Source organism: Dama dama, chromosome 10 (assembly GCF_033118175.1).
Source record: "Dama dama isolate Ldn47 chromosome 10, ASM3311817v1, whole genome shotgun sequence".
NCBI lineage: Eukaryota > Metazoa > Chordata > Mammalia > Artiodactyla > Cervidae > Dama > Dama dama.
Window position 1 is genome coordinate 27,451,660 of NC_083690.1, and position 16,609 is coordinate 27,468,268.

Below are 16,609 nucleotides of genomic sequence, written 5' to 3' on the forward strand. Positions count from 1 at the left end.
ATGTCAAGGGAAGGCTGTCTCATCCTTTTTCCCCCACCCCCATCTTATTTTTTTCTTTCCTTCTTTTTTGTGGCTACATAGCATTCCATGACGGTTGTACCACAGTTCATCTGACCAGTCTTCCCCTGAGCTTTAACAAATCTTAAGTTCTTGTGTTGGTGAAGGACTGAGACGCCGCAGCTGTTGGGCAGCACGACTGTGCTGTCTTCCCCAGGAAGGCAAGAGGCACAGGAAGTGTCTAACCTGCTGAACACTTCCTCTCTGAAGCCCATGATGCGGTTTCACAACCTCCCTAGGCACAACCCTCTCTCCCCCGGACTCTGTCACCAGCCTGGTGCCTCTGTGAGAAAGTTCCACTGCGAGACGCCCTGGGGCTTTATCATTTCCCTCTTTCACCCAGTCCGGATTGCGGGTAAATCCCAAGAGCCCTCTGAGACTATACCTGGGCTGGCTCCCTCCAGCCAGCTTGAAAGATGAATTCTTGCATCATCGTGATGAGGTTGCTGCTGTCTGGGCCTTTTCTGTTTGGTAGGCAAGGGAGATGGCGGGGCGGCGGGGGGGGGGAAGGGGCATGCCTCTGTGCTGAGGGAAACAGCAGGACTTTGTAGAACGGAGTAAATGAGCAGCTGATTTAAGGGTGGCATGGGCCATAGGCGATGCGGGGGTCAGGGGAATCCTGGAGAGAGGGGAAGGAAAACAAAGAAAGTCAGACAAACAAACTACGGGCAGGATCCGAAGATATTTTCAGGCAAAAGAGGGAGAAAAAGGTCACAGCAGTGAGAGATGGGGGAGGGGCCCTTAAAAATGGGATGTGCCTGCGTGCTAAGTCGCTTCAGTTGTGTCCAACTTTGTGTGACCCTTGGAGAAGGAAATGGCAACCCACTCCAGTACTCTTGCCTGGAAAATCCCATGGACAGAGGAGACTGGTGAGTTACAGTCCATGGGGTCCCAAGGAGTTGGACACAACTTAGCGACTTCACTTTTTCACTTTTGTGCGACCCTATGGACTGTAGCCCGCCAGGCTCCTCTGTCCACGGAGTGGACAAGAATACTGGAGTGGGTTGCCATGCTTTTGGGGGGAATGGTTAATGCATACATGGATCTGGCCTAAGATCTGGTTCTATGCATGTTTCTACCTCTGATTGTCATCTTGGACGAGCCCCTTCCCTCTTTCTGGGGCTCAGTTTCTTCATCTGAATAAATGAGGCCAGCATCTCTGACATCTTAAGATGTGTGGAATAAGTCCAAGCCCAAGGAAAGCAGGGCTGATAAAGGACAGTTTGGGGCCCTTCAGATGACACCAAGGATCACTGAGGTTGGGGAGGTTATAAGCGGAATTTGAGATCTAGTGGTTAGCAGAGACTGGTCCATGGGGGTGGGGGAAGTTAGGGAGCGTTACCTGAGCAAGGAGGCAGCCTCACAGAATCAGGGGATCTCCAACTTTCACAGGGAGGAAGCCTGATGCTAATGATCTGAGTTTTCAGGGCGACTGGGCCCCATGTCCCAGGGAGAAGTGGGTGTGTGAGGAGATGCAAACCCTTGCAGCAGCCCCATCGCCACGGTGGGCCCCTTCAGATTGCTCCTGTCTTAGGCACCACCATCTTCTCATCCTTCCTTGCTGAGAGGCCAGTCGGAAGTTGTGTGTCCTTTAGAGGTCTGGGTAGCAGGAGTCGCTGCTTCCATATGTCCTGCAGTCCAGGCCCCCAGGAGAGGTCTAGGAGGGCAGTTTCTAGTCCTGCCCTAGGTGTGGGAGGCCTGACCACACTGGGGGCGTGTGGTTGGTGGCCAATCAGCGCCCACCACTGTGGGGGCTTATGAGGTGAGGAGGAGCCCCTGGTTGGAAGTGACTGACCTTCTGGTCTCTCTCAGCCCCAGCCTGGAGCTACAACCTGGATGTTCGACATGTACAAAACTTCTCCTTCCCACTCGCCGGGAGGCATTTTGGGTACCGTGTTCTGCAAGTTGGAAGCAGGTGAGCTGTTGCCGCAGGCCCTCCCTGCCCTGACCAGGACCTTCCTGTTTCAAGGAGGAGTCCATGGTGGGATCCAAGCAAGTTCATCCAATAGTGTTAGGATGAGAACCATCCATCGTTAAAACGCCCCGGGGCTTCCCTGGTGGTCCAGTGGTTAGGACCCCAGGCTTCCACTTCAGGGGGCAGAGTTCAATCCCTGGTCGGGGAACTAAGATCCCACATGGCAGTGTGAAAAATGAAAAAAAAAAAAAAAGCCCTGTAATTGCCTAAATAGGAGGGAATACATATGACAACCCCTAAAATGCTTTGCCACACTTTCTCGATTCCAGACTCTCTCCCAAACTAGACAGTGAATTCCTTCAAGGCAGAGATTTTGTTTCTCTCTCAAATCCCCTCTCCATCCCTAGTACATAGCACATAGCAGGTACGCCATATATGACTTTTGAATTGATTGCTGATTGAATGAAACCAGAATGTCACATTCTGGCAGATCATTCTCTGGGCCTGTTTTTCTGTACTGTCAATGGAAAAGATCCTTAACTTTCTAGAATTCTGGCATATTGGATTATTTTTCTGGGATCCAATAAGGAAGAGATAGGAGCTTAACATCCACCCGGATAGGGAGTGGCTGAATTGCTTCCAGAAACCTTTTGGGAGATCTGAACCCCCTTAATAGGTCAGAGTGGTTGGGTAAAGACCTGGGCAACTCCATCTCACAGGTGGAATTTCATATCAGGGTTGTCGTGGGAGCTCCAAGTGAAGGGAACAGCAGGGGAAACCTGTATCAATGCCAGCCAGAAACTGGAGAATGTCTGCAAGTCACACTGAGTGAGTAACTGGTTTGGGAGGAATGTGCTCAGAAAATCGAGGCTGGCCCCATCATATCTGTGTTGCTTAAGTTTCTCCAGGTGAATCTTCTGGTGCCCACAGGTTCCAACTATACCTCCAAGTACTTGGGAATGACCTTGGCGACAGACCCCACAAGTGGCAACGTTTTGGTAAGATTTTTGTATAGTGTGATGTCAGCACCTATGAAGCTTTTACTAGGAAAGGGAGACAAAAGAAAGAAAAAAGTAAATTAAAGATCCTATACAGATGAATGAAGAAAATGTGGTACATATATACAGTGGAATATTGGTGTTGTTTAGTCTCTAAGTCGTGTCTGACTCTTTGCGGCCCCATGGACTGTAGCCCACCAGGCTCCTCTGTTCATGGGATTCTCCAGGCAAGAATACTGGAATGGGTTGCCATTTCTTCTTCCAGGGGATCTTCCTGATCCAGGGACCAAACCCAAGTCTCCTGCATTGCAGGTGGATTCTTTACCATTGAGCCACTGGGGACACTCTACAATGGAGTATTACTTAGCCATAAGAAGGGACGAAATTGGGTCATTTGTAGAGATGTGGATGGATCTAGACTCTGCATGCAGGGTGAAGTAAATCAGAAAGGGAAAAACAAATATCATATATTAACATATGTATGTGGAATCTAGAGAAGTGATATAGATGAGCCCATCTGCAGGTCAGAATTAGAGACGCAGACAAAGAGAATGGATGTGTGGACACAATTGGAGAGGGGAAGGTGGACGAATTGCGAGATTAGAATGGACACATATACACTGTTGTGTGTAGAACAGATAGCTAGTGGGAAGCTTTTGTATAGAACAGGGAGTTAAGCTCAGTGCTCTGTGATGACCTAGAGGGGTGAGATGAGGGAAGTGGGAGGAGGTCCAAGAGGTCCATGTATACATATAGCTGATTCCCTTTGTTGTACAGAAGAAATTAACATAACACTGTAAAGCAAATATTTGTGAAGTCACTCAGTCGTATCCGACTCTTTGCGACCCCGTGGACTGTAGCCTACCAGGCTCCTCCCTCCGTGGGATTCTCCAGGCAAGAATACTGGAGTGGGTTGCCATTTCCTTCTCCAGGGGATCTTCCCAACCCAGGGATGGAACCCAGGTCTCCCACATTGCAGGCAGATGCTTTAACCTCTGAGCCACTGGGGAAGCTCAAAATATTCTTCCATTAAAAAAAAAAATCCTATGGAAGATTAAAGGCACCAGAGAGATTTGGATTCAGTTAGCATTTATTGAGACTCAACTATCAGCTCTTTTTAAGACCTTAGCTACCTCAGTTTTTTTTTCCCCTAATGTGAATTATCTGTGACCATTCATACACAAGATGACTTATGGTGGTACACAACTTTAATGTTTTATTTATTTATTTTTATTTTTTCATATTTCTTTTGTGCTCGCACATACATAACCTCCCTCATTATCAACATCACTCACCAGAGTGGTACTTTTTTGTTAAACCAAAGATGAACCTACATGGACACATCATAATCACCCAAAGTCCATAGTTTACCTTCGGGTTCACTGTTGGTGTTATACACTCTTTGAGTTTGGAGAAACATATAATGATATATATCCATATAGTATCAGAATATATTCAATACCCTAAAAATTCTATGTCTGTGTGTTAGTCACCCAGTTGTATCTGATCTTAGTGACCCCATGGACTGTAGCCTGCCAGGAGCCTCTGTCTGTGGGATTTCCCAGGCAAGAATGCTGGAGTGGGTTGCCATTTCCTTCTCCAAACTTTAACGTTTTAATAGTCATACGTTGACTTAATGGTTTATTAGAAAAAATATACAACAAATCCCTTAAATTCATGATTTCTTGGATTGCATTGCTTAGGATGAGGCTAAAGTTTTTAAAAAACTAAATTTTAAGCAACAAAGTCCTGTTTTTTTCTTGTTTTGTTTTTAATTCTGTTGAAGTCTAGCTGATTTACAATGTTGTGTTAATTTGTGCTGTACAAAATAGTGACTCAGTTATACATGTTTTTTCATATTCTTTTCCATTATGGCTTATGACAAGATATTGGATATAGTTCCCTGTGCTATACAGTAGGACCTTGTTGTTTATCCTATGTATAATATACATTATATAGGATAACTATATATAATAGTTTGCATTTGCTAATCCCAAACTCCCAATCCTTTCCTCCCCTATCTCTTCTCTCTTAACAATGTCCTATTATATAACACAAGGAACTATATTCAATATCTTGTCACAAGCCATAATGGAAAAGAATATGAAAAAGAATGTGTATATATATATATATATATATATTTATGTAACTGAATCACTTTGCTGTACTCTAGAAACTAACCCAACATTGTAAATCAAGTGCACTTCAATTTTTAAAAGAATAAATTTTAATTAAATGAAATACTAAATAAATAATAGTATGTATGATATGCCCATATGGCAGAAATTGTGAATTCATACACAAATGCGTTTGAGAAACCCTGCGTTATCTCTTCCAATCCTTAGGACAGAGGTGAGATAGGGATTAGTATACACATTTTACACAGGAAGAAACAGGACCTAAGGGGTTAAAAGACTTTATCAAGATCACATGGTTTTAAAGAGGCAGAGCCAGGGTTTGAATCAAATTGCTATCTGAGCTGGAATCCATTGTTCTTCACAATTCATCTCAGCAGTATCCTTCTGACCCAGATGTATGAGAGACAGAAGGTTAAGTGAGTGAAGTAAAGGACTGGCTGCAAAGTTCCTTTGGGTTCGGTATGGAAAAATCCAAACAAACATTTTGGCCAACCCAATATTTATCCAGTATTTAACTGGAGTTTGGTTACTTAGCTATGATTACATGCCAGGCACTGTACTGGGTTCTGATGGGGGAAATGGGAATGAGATACAAAGATGACTATGACACGAGCCAGACCTTTCAAAAATTACAGTCTGGCAGGAAAGATAGTCATCAAAAAGGAAGCAGCATTGAAGATTCTAGGAATAGTCATTTGATTTGGTGTAAACACAGAATGTGTCGTTGGGAATAGAAGCAAATAGGCCTGGAAATGTACACCAGTGCCCACTGTAAACAACATGAATGCCAAACTCAGGAGTTTAGATTTCATCCTGGAGGCAGCGAGCATCCATTGGCATATAGCATTGGCAGTAAGGATGAAGAGACTGATAGAAGAGACCTGGAGGCTGAACTACCTTGCCTTGGTAACCAGTTGGATATAAGGAATGAGAGTCGAGGGATAATGATGCTAAAGGGCAACGTAGATTTGTTATTTCTGTTTGATGGCCCAAGAAGCTTGCAGCAAGATGAATTTCAGAAGATTATGGACTTCATGAAAGACGTGATGGTTTTTGTTCTTGGTTGATGATGCACAAGAGATAGACAGCAAGAGGAAGCTCCAACCCATTTTATTTTTTAATAATTTAATTAATTAATTATTATTATTATTTTTGCTGTGCTGAGTCTTCATTGCTGAGTGGGCTACTCTCCAGTTGTAGCGTGCAGGCTTTTCACTGCAGCACCTTTTCTTGTTGCGGAGTACAGGCTCTAGAGCACGTGGCCTTCAGTAGTTTCGGCTCCTGGGTTCTAGAGCACAGGCTCAATATTGTGGCACATGGCTTAGTTACTCTGAGGCATGTGAGGATCAGGGATTGAACCCATGTCTCCTGCATTGGCTAGTGGATTCTTTACCACCCGGAGCCAGCAGGAAAGCCCACCTCAACCTTTTTGAAACTCTTTGCTTCCTTCAGGCCTGTGATCCTGGACTGTCTCGAACATGTGACCAGAACATCTATCTAAGTGGTCTGTGTTACCTCATGCACCAGAATCTGAGGGGTCCGGTGCTGCAAGGGCACCCTGGTTATCAGGGTAAGGAGTGGGGGGCCCAGTGGGGAGCAATACCTCCAAGTGGTTGCCCTTTCATGGGAATGAGATGAGCAGGCCAACTCCTGGAGACCCTTTACCAAGTCCCTCCGTGTCTGACCTCTGTAGAATGTATAAAGGGCAACGTAGACTTGGTATTTCTGTTTGATGGCTCAAGGAGCTTGCAGCAAGATGAATTTGAGAAAATTGTGGACTTCATGAAGGATGTGATGAAGAAACTCAGCAACTCTTCTTACCAGGTAAATATAGTAGTTAGGATTCCTGGTGGTAGGCAATAGCTACCTAAAGGCATAAGGGGAAAATCTAGTATTAATACAATGTGTCTCTATAACCTAAGGGCATGATTATTACTGGACCTTTGCTTCCAGAATTCTCCCTAATTCCTATTTCTGTTTCATTTTGGCTCTTGCTTCCCTCTTCTCTTTCTTTCTGTTTCTCTCTGCAGACTGGCTCTCAGCTTCTTTGTATCACGTGGGCTGGTGGAAAGTGCCCAAGGTCACATGTTCAAGTTACAGGAGGGCTGTTGGGTTTTTTTTATTTTTTAAATCATCTTCTCAAGCAACCCCTCCCTCTGTAAATTTCAGTTTCACACAGAAAAGATTTTGACTGGCCTTGCCTCAGTCCAGTGGCCAACTTTGGCCCAGCTAGTTGTATCCAGTTTAGCAGGGTCATATTCATACTTAGCAGAAATATGACTGCTAGGAACTATCTCTGTTGGTGAGGTGGGCAAACCCAGAGAACCGGAGCCCAGCAGACAGCATTCTATAAGGAATTCAAAATGTATTTATTTCTGTGTTTGTTTATATACAACCTCATTTTCTTCTTTTTTGTTTAAATACAGCCTCATTTTCAAAAGAACGATTTGAGGCAGGGATGTGGAGTTGGGTTGCCCAGGTCTTGGATAAGAAGTTGAGATTAAAGCAGATAAGTGGGAAGGGCTGTGTAAAGAGTTTCATGTCTTCCTTCTTTTTTCTAGTTTGCAGCCGTTCAGTTTTCTACAGATTTCAAAACAGAATTTACTTTCTTGGATTACATTAGACACAAGGACCCTGACTCTCTGTTGGCTGGAGTCAAACACATGCGTCTGTTGACCAACACCTTTGGTGCCATCAACTATGTCGCGTGAGTTCCCTTTTGGGAAAGATCCCATCCATTGGTTGTTCTGCGTATTACTAGCTTCTTCAGGTTGCAAGGTGTAGGAACTCGACTGGTAGATCCAGCAAGGGAACAGGTTATTGTAAGAATTCAAGTGGAGCAATTTGAGTTCAGGTCCTTTTATTTATTTATTTTTAGTTGAATGATAATTGCTTTACAATGTCGTGTTTGTTTCTGCCATACAGCAACGTGAATCAGCCATAAGTATACATACGTCCCCTCCCTCTTGAACCTCACTCCCACCTTCCACCCCATCCCACCTCTCTAGGTCCTCACAGAGCACTGGGCTGAGCTCCCTGAGTTATACAACAACTTCCTAGTAGCATTTGTTTAATATATAGTAATGTATATGTTTCAATGTCACTCTCACAATCTTTTTTTACAAAAAAAAATTTATTTATTTACTTATTTTTGGCCGTGTCGGGTCCTAGTTGTTGTATGTGGGATCTAGTTCCCTGACCAGGGATCAAACCTGGGCCCCCTGCACTGGGAGCTCAGAGTCTAGGCCACCTGACCACCAGGGAAGTCTCTCATTGGTGATTTTGGACAGAGGAGTGATAATCTGACTTATGTTTTTAAAAGGATCCCTCCAGCTGCAGAGTTGTGATCAGACTGTGGAAGGGGCAAGGATGGAAGCAGGGAGGCCAGTTTGCAGGCTATCGAACAATCCAGAAGAGAGATGATGGTGGCTTAAACCAGGGTGGGAATCCTTGAACAGGATCCATGATAGGCCATGTCCAGGTGGATGGAAGCTGGGGAAACATTTACATCCAAGGTAGAACCAGAGATATTGGCAGCAAGTGGTTTTGACCCGGCCCACCCATCAGGTTCTTCTGTCTTTGGCAGCTTCCAAGTGTTAATAGCTCTCCCATTCTCCCCTCGTATCTCTTCACCTCACACTATGGCCTCTCCAGGTGACTTTCCACTTCTGTGCCTAAAGCAGATCATGCCCTAAGTCAGGGATGGTGGGATGGCCACTGTTGGATAAACTGTCCATCTTTGGTTAGCTGTGGGGTGAGGAGAGGAGGATGGTTCAGATAGAGTGGCTGTCCCAGGGGAAGTTGTGGGCAGCCTGTCTTGCTTCAGAAGGAGACTGTGGGCAGGGCAGGAATTTGTAGCCTGTCCAGAATTTAGTCCTCCCCTCTTTCTCTTCTGTCACATGACTGAGCACCTACTCTGAGTCAGGAGCCAGAGATATAGCAGCAAAACAAACATGGCTCTTTCCTCGAGGAGGTCATGCTCTGTGGGGGAAATTGATGTGGAAACAAGTCTCTCTGATTCCCTAGGAAACTTGCTGTTGCAGAGATGTACAGGCAGCCTGGTGATGGTCGGGGATGCAGAGGTGGTGTTGAATGAGCTTTCTCCAGAAAAGGGCCTTTCCAGTGTTCTTTGGCTGTGGAACCCATCCTTCCACTGGAATCTCACCTAGATCACCAGCATATCTAACTGATTAAAGGGTAGTTGCCATGTGGTTGAAATGGGGAGTAGGAAGCCCAGAGTCTCACCTCACTGTCCACAGTCTCTGGGACAACCTTGTGGCTACATAGAATTCTGTTGAAGACCACTGGTCCAGGAGGAGAGATATGGCAACCTGGGCTGAGGAAGGAGGCTCAGAAGAGAGCTTTTGAGAGCTGGAAATAGCTGCTTGGGGATTGTGAAGAGGGATTTGTCACCATCAGCAGGGCAGTAACTTAATGAACATGGTGAGGCGGAGCCTCAGAGGATTTGGGGGGAAGTCTCTTACATCCCCCTCTTCCTTGGTACAGGAAAGAAGTGTTCCGGCAAGATCTGGGGGCCCGGCCAGATGCCACCAAAGTTCTTATCATCATCACTGATGGGGAAGCCACCGACGAACACAACATTGATGCAGCCAAAGACATCATCCGCTACATCATTGGGGTATGGGCCCCAGGTCCCTGCTATTTCTTAGTACCTGTCTTCCGTCTCCTATTCTTGAACCCCACTCCTTTTCTCCCCGGGGCCAGGGTCTTGTGAAAATAGTAGAAAATTGTTCTGCAAGTCTGGAGATGCCAACTCTACACTCTTCATTCTTCCAGATTGGAAAGAATTTTCAGACCAAGGAAAGTCAGGAGGCACTCCATCAGTTTGCCTCCAAACCCGCGGAGGAGTTTGTAAAGATCCTGGACACATTTGAGAAGCTGAAAGATCTATTCACTGAACTGCAAAAAAAGATCTATGTCATTGAGGGTGAGTAGCAGACCCTGGGAGAGAGGGTTTGGGGGTTGTATAGAGAACCTCACCTAGGATGTTAGATTTGAGACACGTGGAATAATAATCACGGGCACTCACAGAGCATGCGTCACTGTGCTAAGAGTTCTCTGGATAAAAGACCTCAGGTAGGAACTTAGGGAAGGGTGATATAGGAGCAGCCTCTATTTCCCTCTGAAGTTCTGTCTTCCTCTTGAAGCTCAGCCTGGTCCAGGGCAGGGCTCCGAGCTGACCTGCGTCTTACTGGTGTCAGCTGTGTCCTATAGAATGACTATAATTTTTTCCATCACTCAGCTCCCTCACTGTCTTTTATCCTGGGCTTCAAATTATTTGAGATGGGCAAGCAGGGAGGGGCCGTGGGCAAGGAGCCCACAGGCCCTCTTTCTTGACCCAGAAAAAGAGAAGGTTTGGTTGTAGTTGTCAGACGGAGCACTGCCTATGGGAGAGTATTTCCCCAAGTGGCCTAGTCTGCTGAAAGATACATGATTCCCCCAGGAAGCCTCTTCGCTTAGGAGACAGCCTTGGTGCTCACATCACGTGAAGAGGCAATGTGTTATATATAATGGGACCAAGCAGAATTCACTCTGCATGTGCTATGTAACCTCAGGCAGGTCACTTTCCGTCTCTGAGGCTCGTTGCTCTGTCAAATGGGGATAGTAATAGCTATCTCAGAAGGTGGTAAGGTTTAACCACTGTATTCGTTTCCTAGGGCTACTGCACCAAAAATGAGGGGGCTTAAAGCAAGAGAAATGTTTTGTCTTGCAGTTCTGGAGCCTAGAAACCAATATTCATGAGCTTGACAGGGCTGTGCTCCTTGGGATGGTTTTGGAGAGAATCCTTCCCTGCCTTTTTTTTTTTTAAAGTTAAATAACTGATTAATTTGGCTGTGCTGGGTCTTAGTTGAGGCACACAGTATCTCTGATCTTCATTGGGGCACACAGGATCTTTAGTTGCAGCATGTGGGATCTAGTTCCCTGACCAAGGGTCGAACCCAGTCCCCTTGCATTGGGAGTGTGGAGTCTTAGCCACTAGTCCTTCCCCACCTCTTCTAACTTCTGGTGTTTGCTAACATTCCTTGGCATTCCTTGACTTGTCGCTGCATCATTCTAGTTGCCTGGCTGTCTTCTCCCTGTGTGTCTACCCATTATCTTTTCTCCGTGTCTGTCCTTCTGTGTCCAAATTGCCCCTCTAATAAGGACACCAGTCATATTGGATCAGGGCCCACCCTAATGACCTTGTTTTAACACATCATAAGCTAAAGCCTGTGGCTGGCAATTTGTTATGTAAGGGAATATTGAAACACTCCTGTCAATAATGTATGAGTAACAGAAGATGTATAACTATGTCTCTGGTCAGTAAGTTGTTAACTTGATTACCTCTGTAAAGACCCTGTTTTCAAGTATGTTCATTCTGAGGTACTAGGGGTTAAGACTTCAATATATTTTCTTTAAGGTACACAGTTGAAGTCTTAATGACTGTTTAGAAAGTGCTTGGTAGCTTGTAGGCTCTAAGTAAGTCATAGCTCTTATCCTCTATCCTCCCTGCCCTTACTCATCCTTCAGGTCATAGTTTAAATGTCATCCTCTCTGATACTTTCTCATTGATCCCAAGTCTGGGATCCCATGTGCTGCTTTAACCACTGTATGCTTGTTCCCCATCACACCCGTGTGACATACATTGTATTAGAACTCTCTATTAGGACTTCTCTGGGGGGTCCAGGTTAAGACCTTGAGCTTCCACTGCAAGAGGCATAAGTTTGATGTCTGGTCAGGGAAGTTCAAGTTTGTTAATTCTAGCCATGATGGCTCAGTGGTAAAGAATCTGCCTGTCAATGCAGCAGACATGTTTGATCCCTGGTCTGGGAAGATCCCACATACCACGGAGCCCATGCTCCACAACTATTGAACCAGTGCTCCAGAGCCTGGCAGCCACAACTACTGATACCTAAGCGCCCAAGAGCCCAAGCTTTGCAACAGCGAGAAGCATCACAACTAGAGAAAGCCTGCACAACAATGAAGACCCAGCACAGCCAAAAATAAATAAATACATTTAAAAAAAAAAGAATACATTGGAAAATCACTGGAGAAAGTACATCAACCATACTTCAACTAAAAAAAATTAATGCTGGCAGCAACCATGGAGCAGGCACTGTGAATCAGACTCTCAGGGATAGTGTTAACATAGAACTCACGTTCAGGTTGAATAAAGAAAAGGGGCTTTCCTGGTGGTCCAGTGGTTGAAAGTCCTCCTGCCAATGCAGGGAACATGCATTCGATCCCTTATCCAGTAGGATCCCACAGGCGCTGCACCCATGGAGTCCAAGCGTTCTAGAGCCTGTGCTCTGTAACAGAAGAGGCCACTATAATGAGAAGCCCATTCGTGGCAACTAGAGAAAGTCCTTAAGACCCAACACAGCCGAAACCAAATAAATACAAAGAAAGATAGTAAGAAGGGAAAACAATGGAAACAGTGAAAGACTTTATTTTGGGGGGCTCCAAAATCACTGCAGATGGTGACTTCAGCCGTGAAATTAAAAGACGCTTGCTCCTTGGAAGAAAAGCTATGGCCAACCTGCTGCTGCTGCTGCTGCTAAGTCTCTTCAGTCGTGTCTGACTCTGTGCGACCCCATAGACGGAAGCCCACCAGGCTCCCCCATCCCTGGGATTCTCCCAGCAAGAACACTGGGGTGGGTTGCCATTTCCTTCTCCAACCTAGACAGCATATTAAAAAGCAGAGAGATTACTTTGCCTGCAAAGATCCGTCTAGTCAAAGCTATGGTTTTTGCAGTAGTCAGGTATGGATGTAAGAGTTGGACTATAAAGAAAGCTGAGTGCCGAAGAGTTGATGCTTTTGAATTGTGATGTTGGAGAAGACTCTTGAGAGTCCCTTGAACTGCAAGGAGATCAAACAAGTCCATCCTAAGGGAAATCAGTCCTGGATATTCATTGGAAGTACTGATGCTGAAGCTGAAACTCCGATACTGTGGCCACCTGATGTGAAGAACCGACTCATTTGAAAAGACCCTGGTGCTGGGAAAGATTAAAGGCAGGAGGAGAAGGGGACAACAGAGGATGAGATGGTTGGATGGCATCGCCAACTCGATGGACACAAGTTTGAGCAAGCTCCAGGAGTTGGTGATGGACAGGGAAGCCTGGCGTGCTGCAGTCCGTGGGGTCACAAAGAGTCGGACACAACTGAACAACTGGATTGAAATAGTATGTTTCAAGATTGTGACAGATACTGTAAAGGAAATGAATAAAGAGATAATACAGGTTCAGCCGGAAGAAGCCACATTAAGGAAGCATTTTAAGGAAGGCCTTTCTGAGATATAGATTTTTTTTTTGTGGTCACACTGACCGGCTTGTGAGATCTCAGTTTCTCGACCAGAGATTGGACTCAGGTCACAGAGTGAAAGCCTGGAATCCTAACCACTAAGCCACCAGGGAACTCCCATGAGATGCTTTCTATTTTTTTTTTTTTTAATTGAGATAAAATTCACTCAGAGATGACTTTTGAGCTGAGGCATGAAAGATGAGAATCAGACAGTTATGGGAGGAGAGTGGACAAAGAGGATTATAGTCAGAGACAAGGTCAAGTGCAAAGGCCCAGAGAGATGGGGCAGAGATGGACATGGAGGAACAGGGGAAAAGTCGGTGTCATGAATGTGGGGAGTAAGGGAGAGAGAAGGTTGGAGAGGAAGGGAGGGCATCCCAGTTCCTCATAACGAGTTTGAATTTTAGTCTTCAGACCAATGCAAAGTTGTGAAGGGCTTTAAGAAAGTGAAAGATGGGATCTGATACATATTTTTCAAAAAAAGAATTAACTTGCTCTGTGGAAAAAGGCATAGAAAAAGGAAAAAATGAAGTCAAAGGGGCTTCCCTGGCAATCCAGTAGTGAGGACTCTGTGCTTCCACTGCAGGGGATGTGGGTTCGATGCCTAGTCAGGGAACTAAGATCCCATGTGCCTTGCTGCTGCTGCTGCTAAGTCGCTTCAGTCGTGTCCAACTCTGTGTGACCCCATAGACAGCAGCCCACCAGGCTCCGCCGTCCCTGGGATTCTCCAGGCAAGAACACTGCAGTGGGTTGTCATGTCCTTCTCCAATGCATGAAAGTGAAAAGTGAAAGTGAAGTCACTCAGTCATGTCCAACTCTTAGTGACCCCATGGACTGCAGCCTACCAGGCTCCTCTGTTCATGGGATTGTCCAGGCAAGAGTACTGGAGTGGGTTGCCATTGCCTCCTCCACCACGTGCCTTGAGGCACAGTCAAAAAGAAATTAAACAGAACAGAAGGAAAAGGGAAGAATCAAGGTTGATTCCTGGTTTTTAGCATGAGTCACTAGGTGGACAGGAGTGGCATTCATTGAAGAGGCGAAGCCTGAGGAGAAACAGAAATCAAGAGCTGCCTTTTAGATGTGCTGAGCTGGATAACAGAATATCCACATTTGGATCCCATGGAGACTCAGGGGAGACTCAGGGCATAAGTGGCTTCTCCGTCTGACTCTAAAGTCCATGCTCTTGGGAATTCCCTGGTGGTCCAGTGTTTAGAACATGGTGCCCTCCCTGCTAGGGCCCCAGGTTCGATCCCTGGTGGGGGAACTAAAACCCCATAAACTGTGTGACACAGCCCCCCAAAAAGTTCATGCTCTTTCTACCTTGCCTATGGGTAGATGCTGCGTGTTTTTTCCTCAGTCCTTTCATGAGCGTCACTGCTCGTTGAGATTCAGCCCATTCTCCCTACTTCATCCCTCAGGCACAAGCAAACAGGACCTGACATCCTTCAACATGGAGCTGTCCTCCAGCGGGATCAGCGCGGACCTCAGCGAGGTGAGTGATGGGCCTGAGGCAACCAGCAGAGGAAAGTGGCGAGAGTGAAGCTGATCCCGCTCGTCTCCCGCTCTTGGCAGGACCATGGCATTGTGGGGGCCGTTGGAGCCAAGGACTGGGCTGGAGGCTTTCTCGACCTGAAGGCAGACCTGGAGAGCAGTACATTTGTTGGGAATGAACCACTGACAGTAGAATCGAGGGCAGGATATTTGGGTAAGTACTTCTTTTTTTTCTGCTGGGTTCTTTCAGGTTTGGGGAACCAGAGAATCACTCACATTGACTTTCAAAATCATAATGAAAGCAATGAAGCAACAGTATGAAGAAGTTCAGTTTAAATATGGTCATAATAGTCTTCATTTTTCTTTAACAACCCCTTGTGTGTGTGTGAATGTTCAGTTGCTCATCATGTCTGACTCTTTGACCCCATGGACTGCAGCCCACCAGGCTGCTCTGTCCATGGGATTTTTCAGGCAAGAATACCAAAGTGGTTTGCCACTTCCTCCTCCAGGGGATCTTCCTGATCCAAAGATGGGATCTGAGTCTCCTGCATTGGCAGGCCGATCCTTTACCCCTGAACTACCAGGGAAGTCCCAAATATGGTCATAACAGTCTTTATTTTTGCCTTAATAACCTCTCACCTAGGTATTAATCACATTTTTATTTTCTGCATCTTATGATGCTTTGACATCTTGTGGCCTCGCTAGTCCTGGAGAGACTGGCTCCTCCCAGGGCTAGTTAATTTCTACAGGGAGAAAACTGCTTGCCTGAGGAGGCCTTCCATAGGCCAACCAGCCAATCCAGAGCCTGCTCTCTGATCAGTCCTTTATCTAACTTTCATGCACTGGGCTAGTATCCGCCCTGACCTAAATCATCCCTGGCCCAGGTACTAGCCAACTGAAGACCTTCCCTATAGCTCAGAGCCTACCATTGTTATTCAAACCACCCAGTCTTGTGTGTGTGTGTGTGTGTGTGTGTGTATGTTAGCCACTCAGTCGTGTATGACTCTGTGACCCACGGACTATAGCCTGCCAGGTTCTCTGTCCATGGAATTCTCCAGGCAAGAATACTGGAGTGGGTTGCCACTTCCTCCTATAGGGGATCTTCCTGACCCAGGGATCAAACCCAAGTCTCCTGCATTGCGGGCAGATTCTTTACCTTCTGAGCCTCCAGGGAGGCCGGACCTCTCTGTTGTCATTCAGTCATACCTATGCATTAAATCCTGAGTACATTTTACTGTAGTGGCTTCTCTTTTTGCAGAGCATGGGCTCTAGAGCACTCAGGCTGAGTAGTTGTGGTGCATGGGCTTTGCTGCCCCATGGCATGTAGGATCTTCTCTGACCAGGGATCGAACCCACGTCGCCTGCATTGGCAGGTGGATTCTTAACCACTGGACCACCAGGAAAGCCCCTGAGTACAGTTTAAAACAATCTACCTCACTAATAGGAGGACCAGCCCCTCCTCTGCAAGGTTTCTTCTTCTAGAATGGTCCAGGAACTCCAGGATTGATTGAGTCTCAAGAGTTCATCAGATGCCAAGCACAGAGGAAATGCGTCTGGTCAACCCACAACTGTTGTTGCTTCTTTTTGCCTCATGATGTCTTGTCCTGCACAGTCCTGGGGATGCTGTTCATCCAAGGTGATGCCAGTCTCAGGAACAGAGGAGTCTTGCCCTTGCACTCAGGGTTATAGCCCTTCTAGTTCATGTTCA

At 46.0% G+C, this 16,609-nt stretch overlaps 1 protein-coding gene across 2 annotated transcripts in view; it reads left to right on the forward strand.

The window, feature by feature from the left end:
- The first annotated feature begins 290 nt into the window (after positions 1-290).
- Positions 291-16,609, forward strand: part of ITGAL (integrin subunit alpha L) — a 43,188-nt gene continuing 26,869 nt past the window's right edge. For both annotated transcript variants that reach the window (XM_061153218.1, XM_061153220.1), the window contains exons 1-11: positions 291-528; positions 1,870-1,972; positions 2,709-2,800; positions 2,903-2,970; positions 6,561-6,678; positions 6,802-6,932; positions 7,670-7,815; positions 9,615-9,747; positions 9,906-10,056; positions 14,829-14,902; positions 14,983-15,115. In XM_061153218.1, the coding sequence (XP_061009201.1) occupies positions 474-528; positions 1,870-1,972; positions 2,709-2,800; positions 2,903-2,970; positions 6,561-6,678; positions 6,802-6,932; positions 7,670-7,815; positions 9,615-9,747; positions 9,906-10,056; positions 14,829-14,902; positions 14,983-15,115 (1,204 nt within the window). In that variant the 5' untranslated portion in view covers positions 291-473. The remainder of the gene's footprint in view (positions 529-1,869; positions 1,973-2,708; positions 2,801-2,902; positions 2,971-6,560; positions 6,679-6,801; positions 6,933-7,669; positions 7,816-9,614; positions 9,748-9,905; positions 10,057-14,828; positions 14,903-14,982; positions 15,116-16,609) is intronic.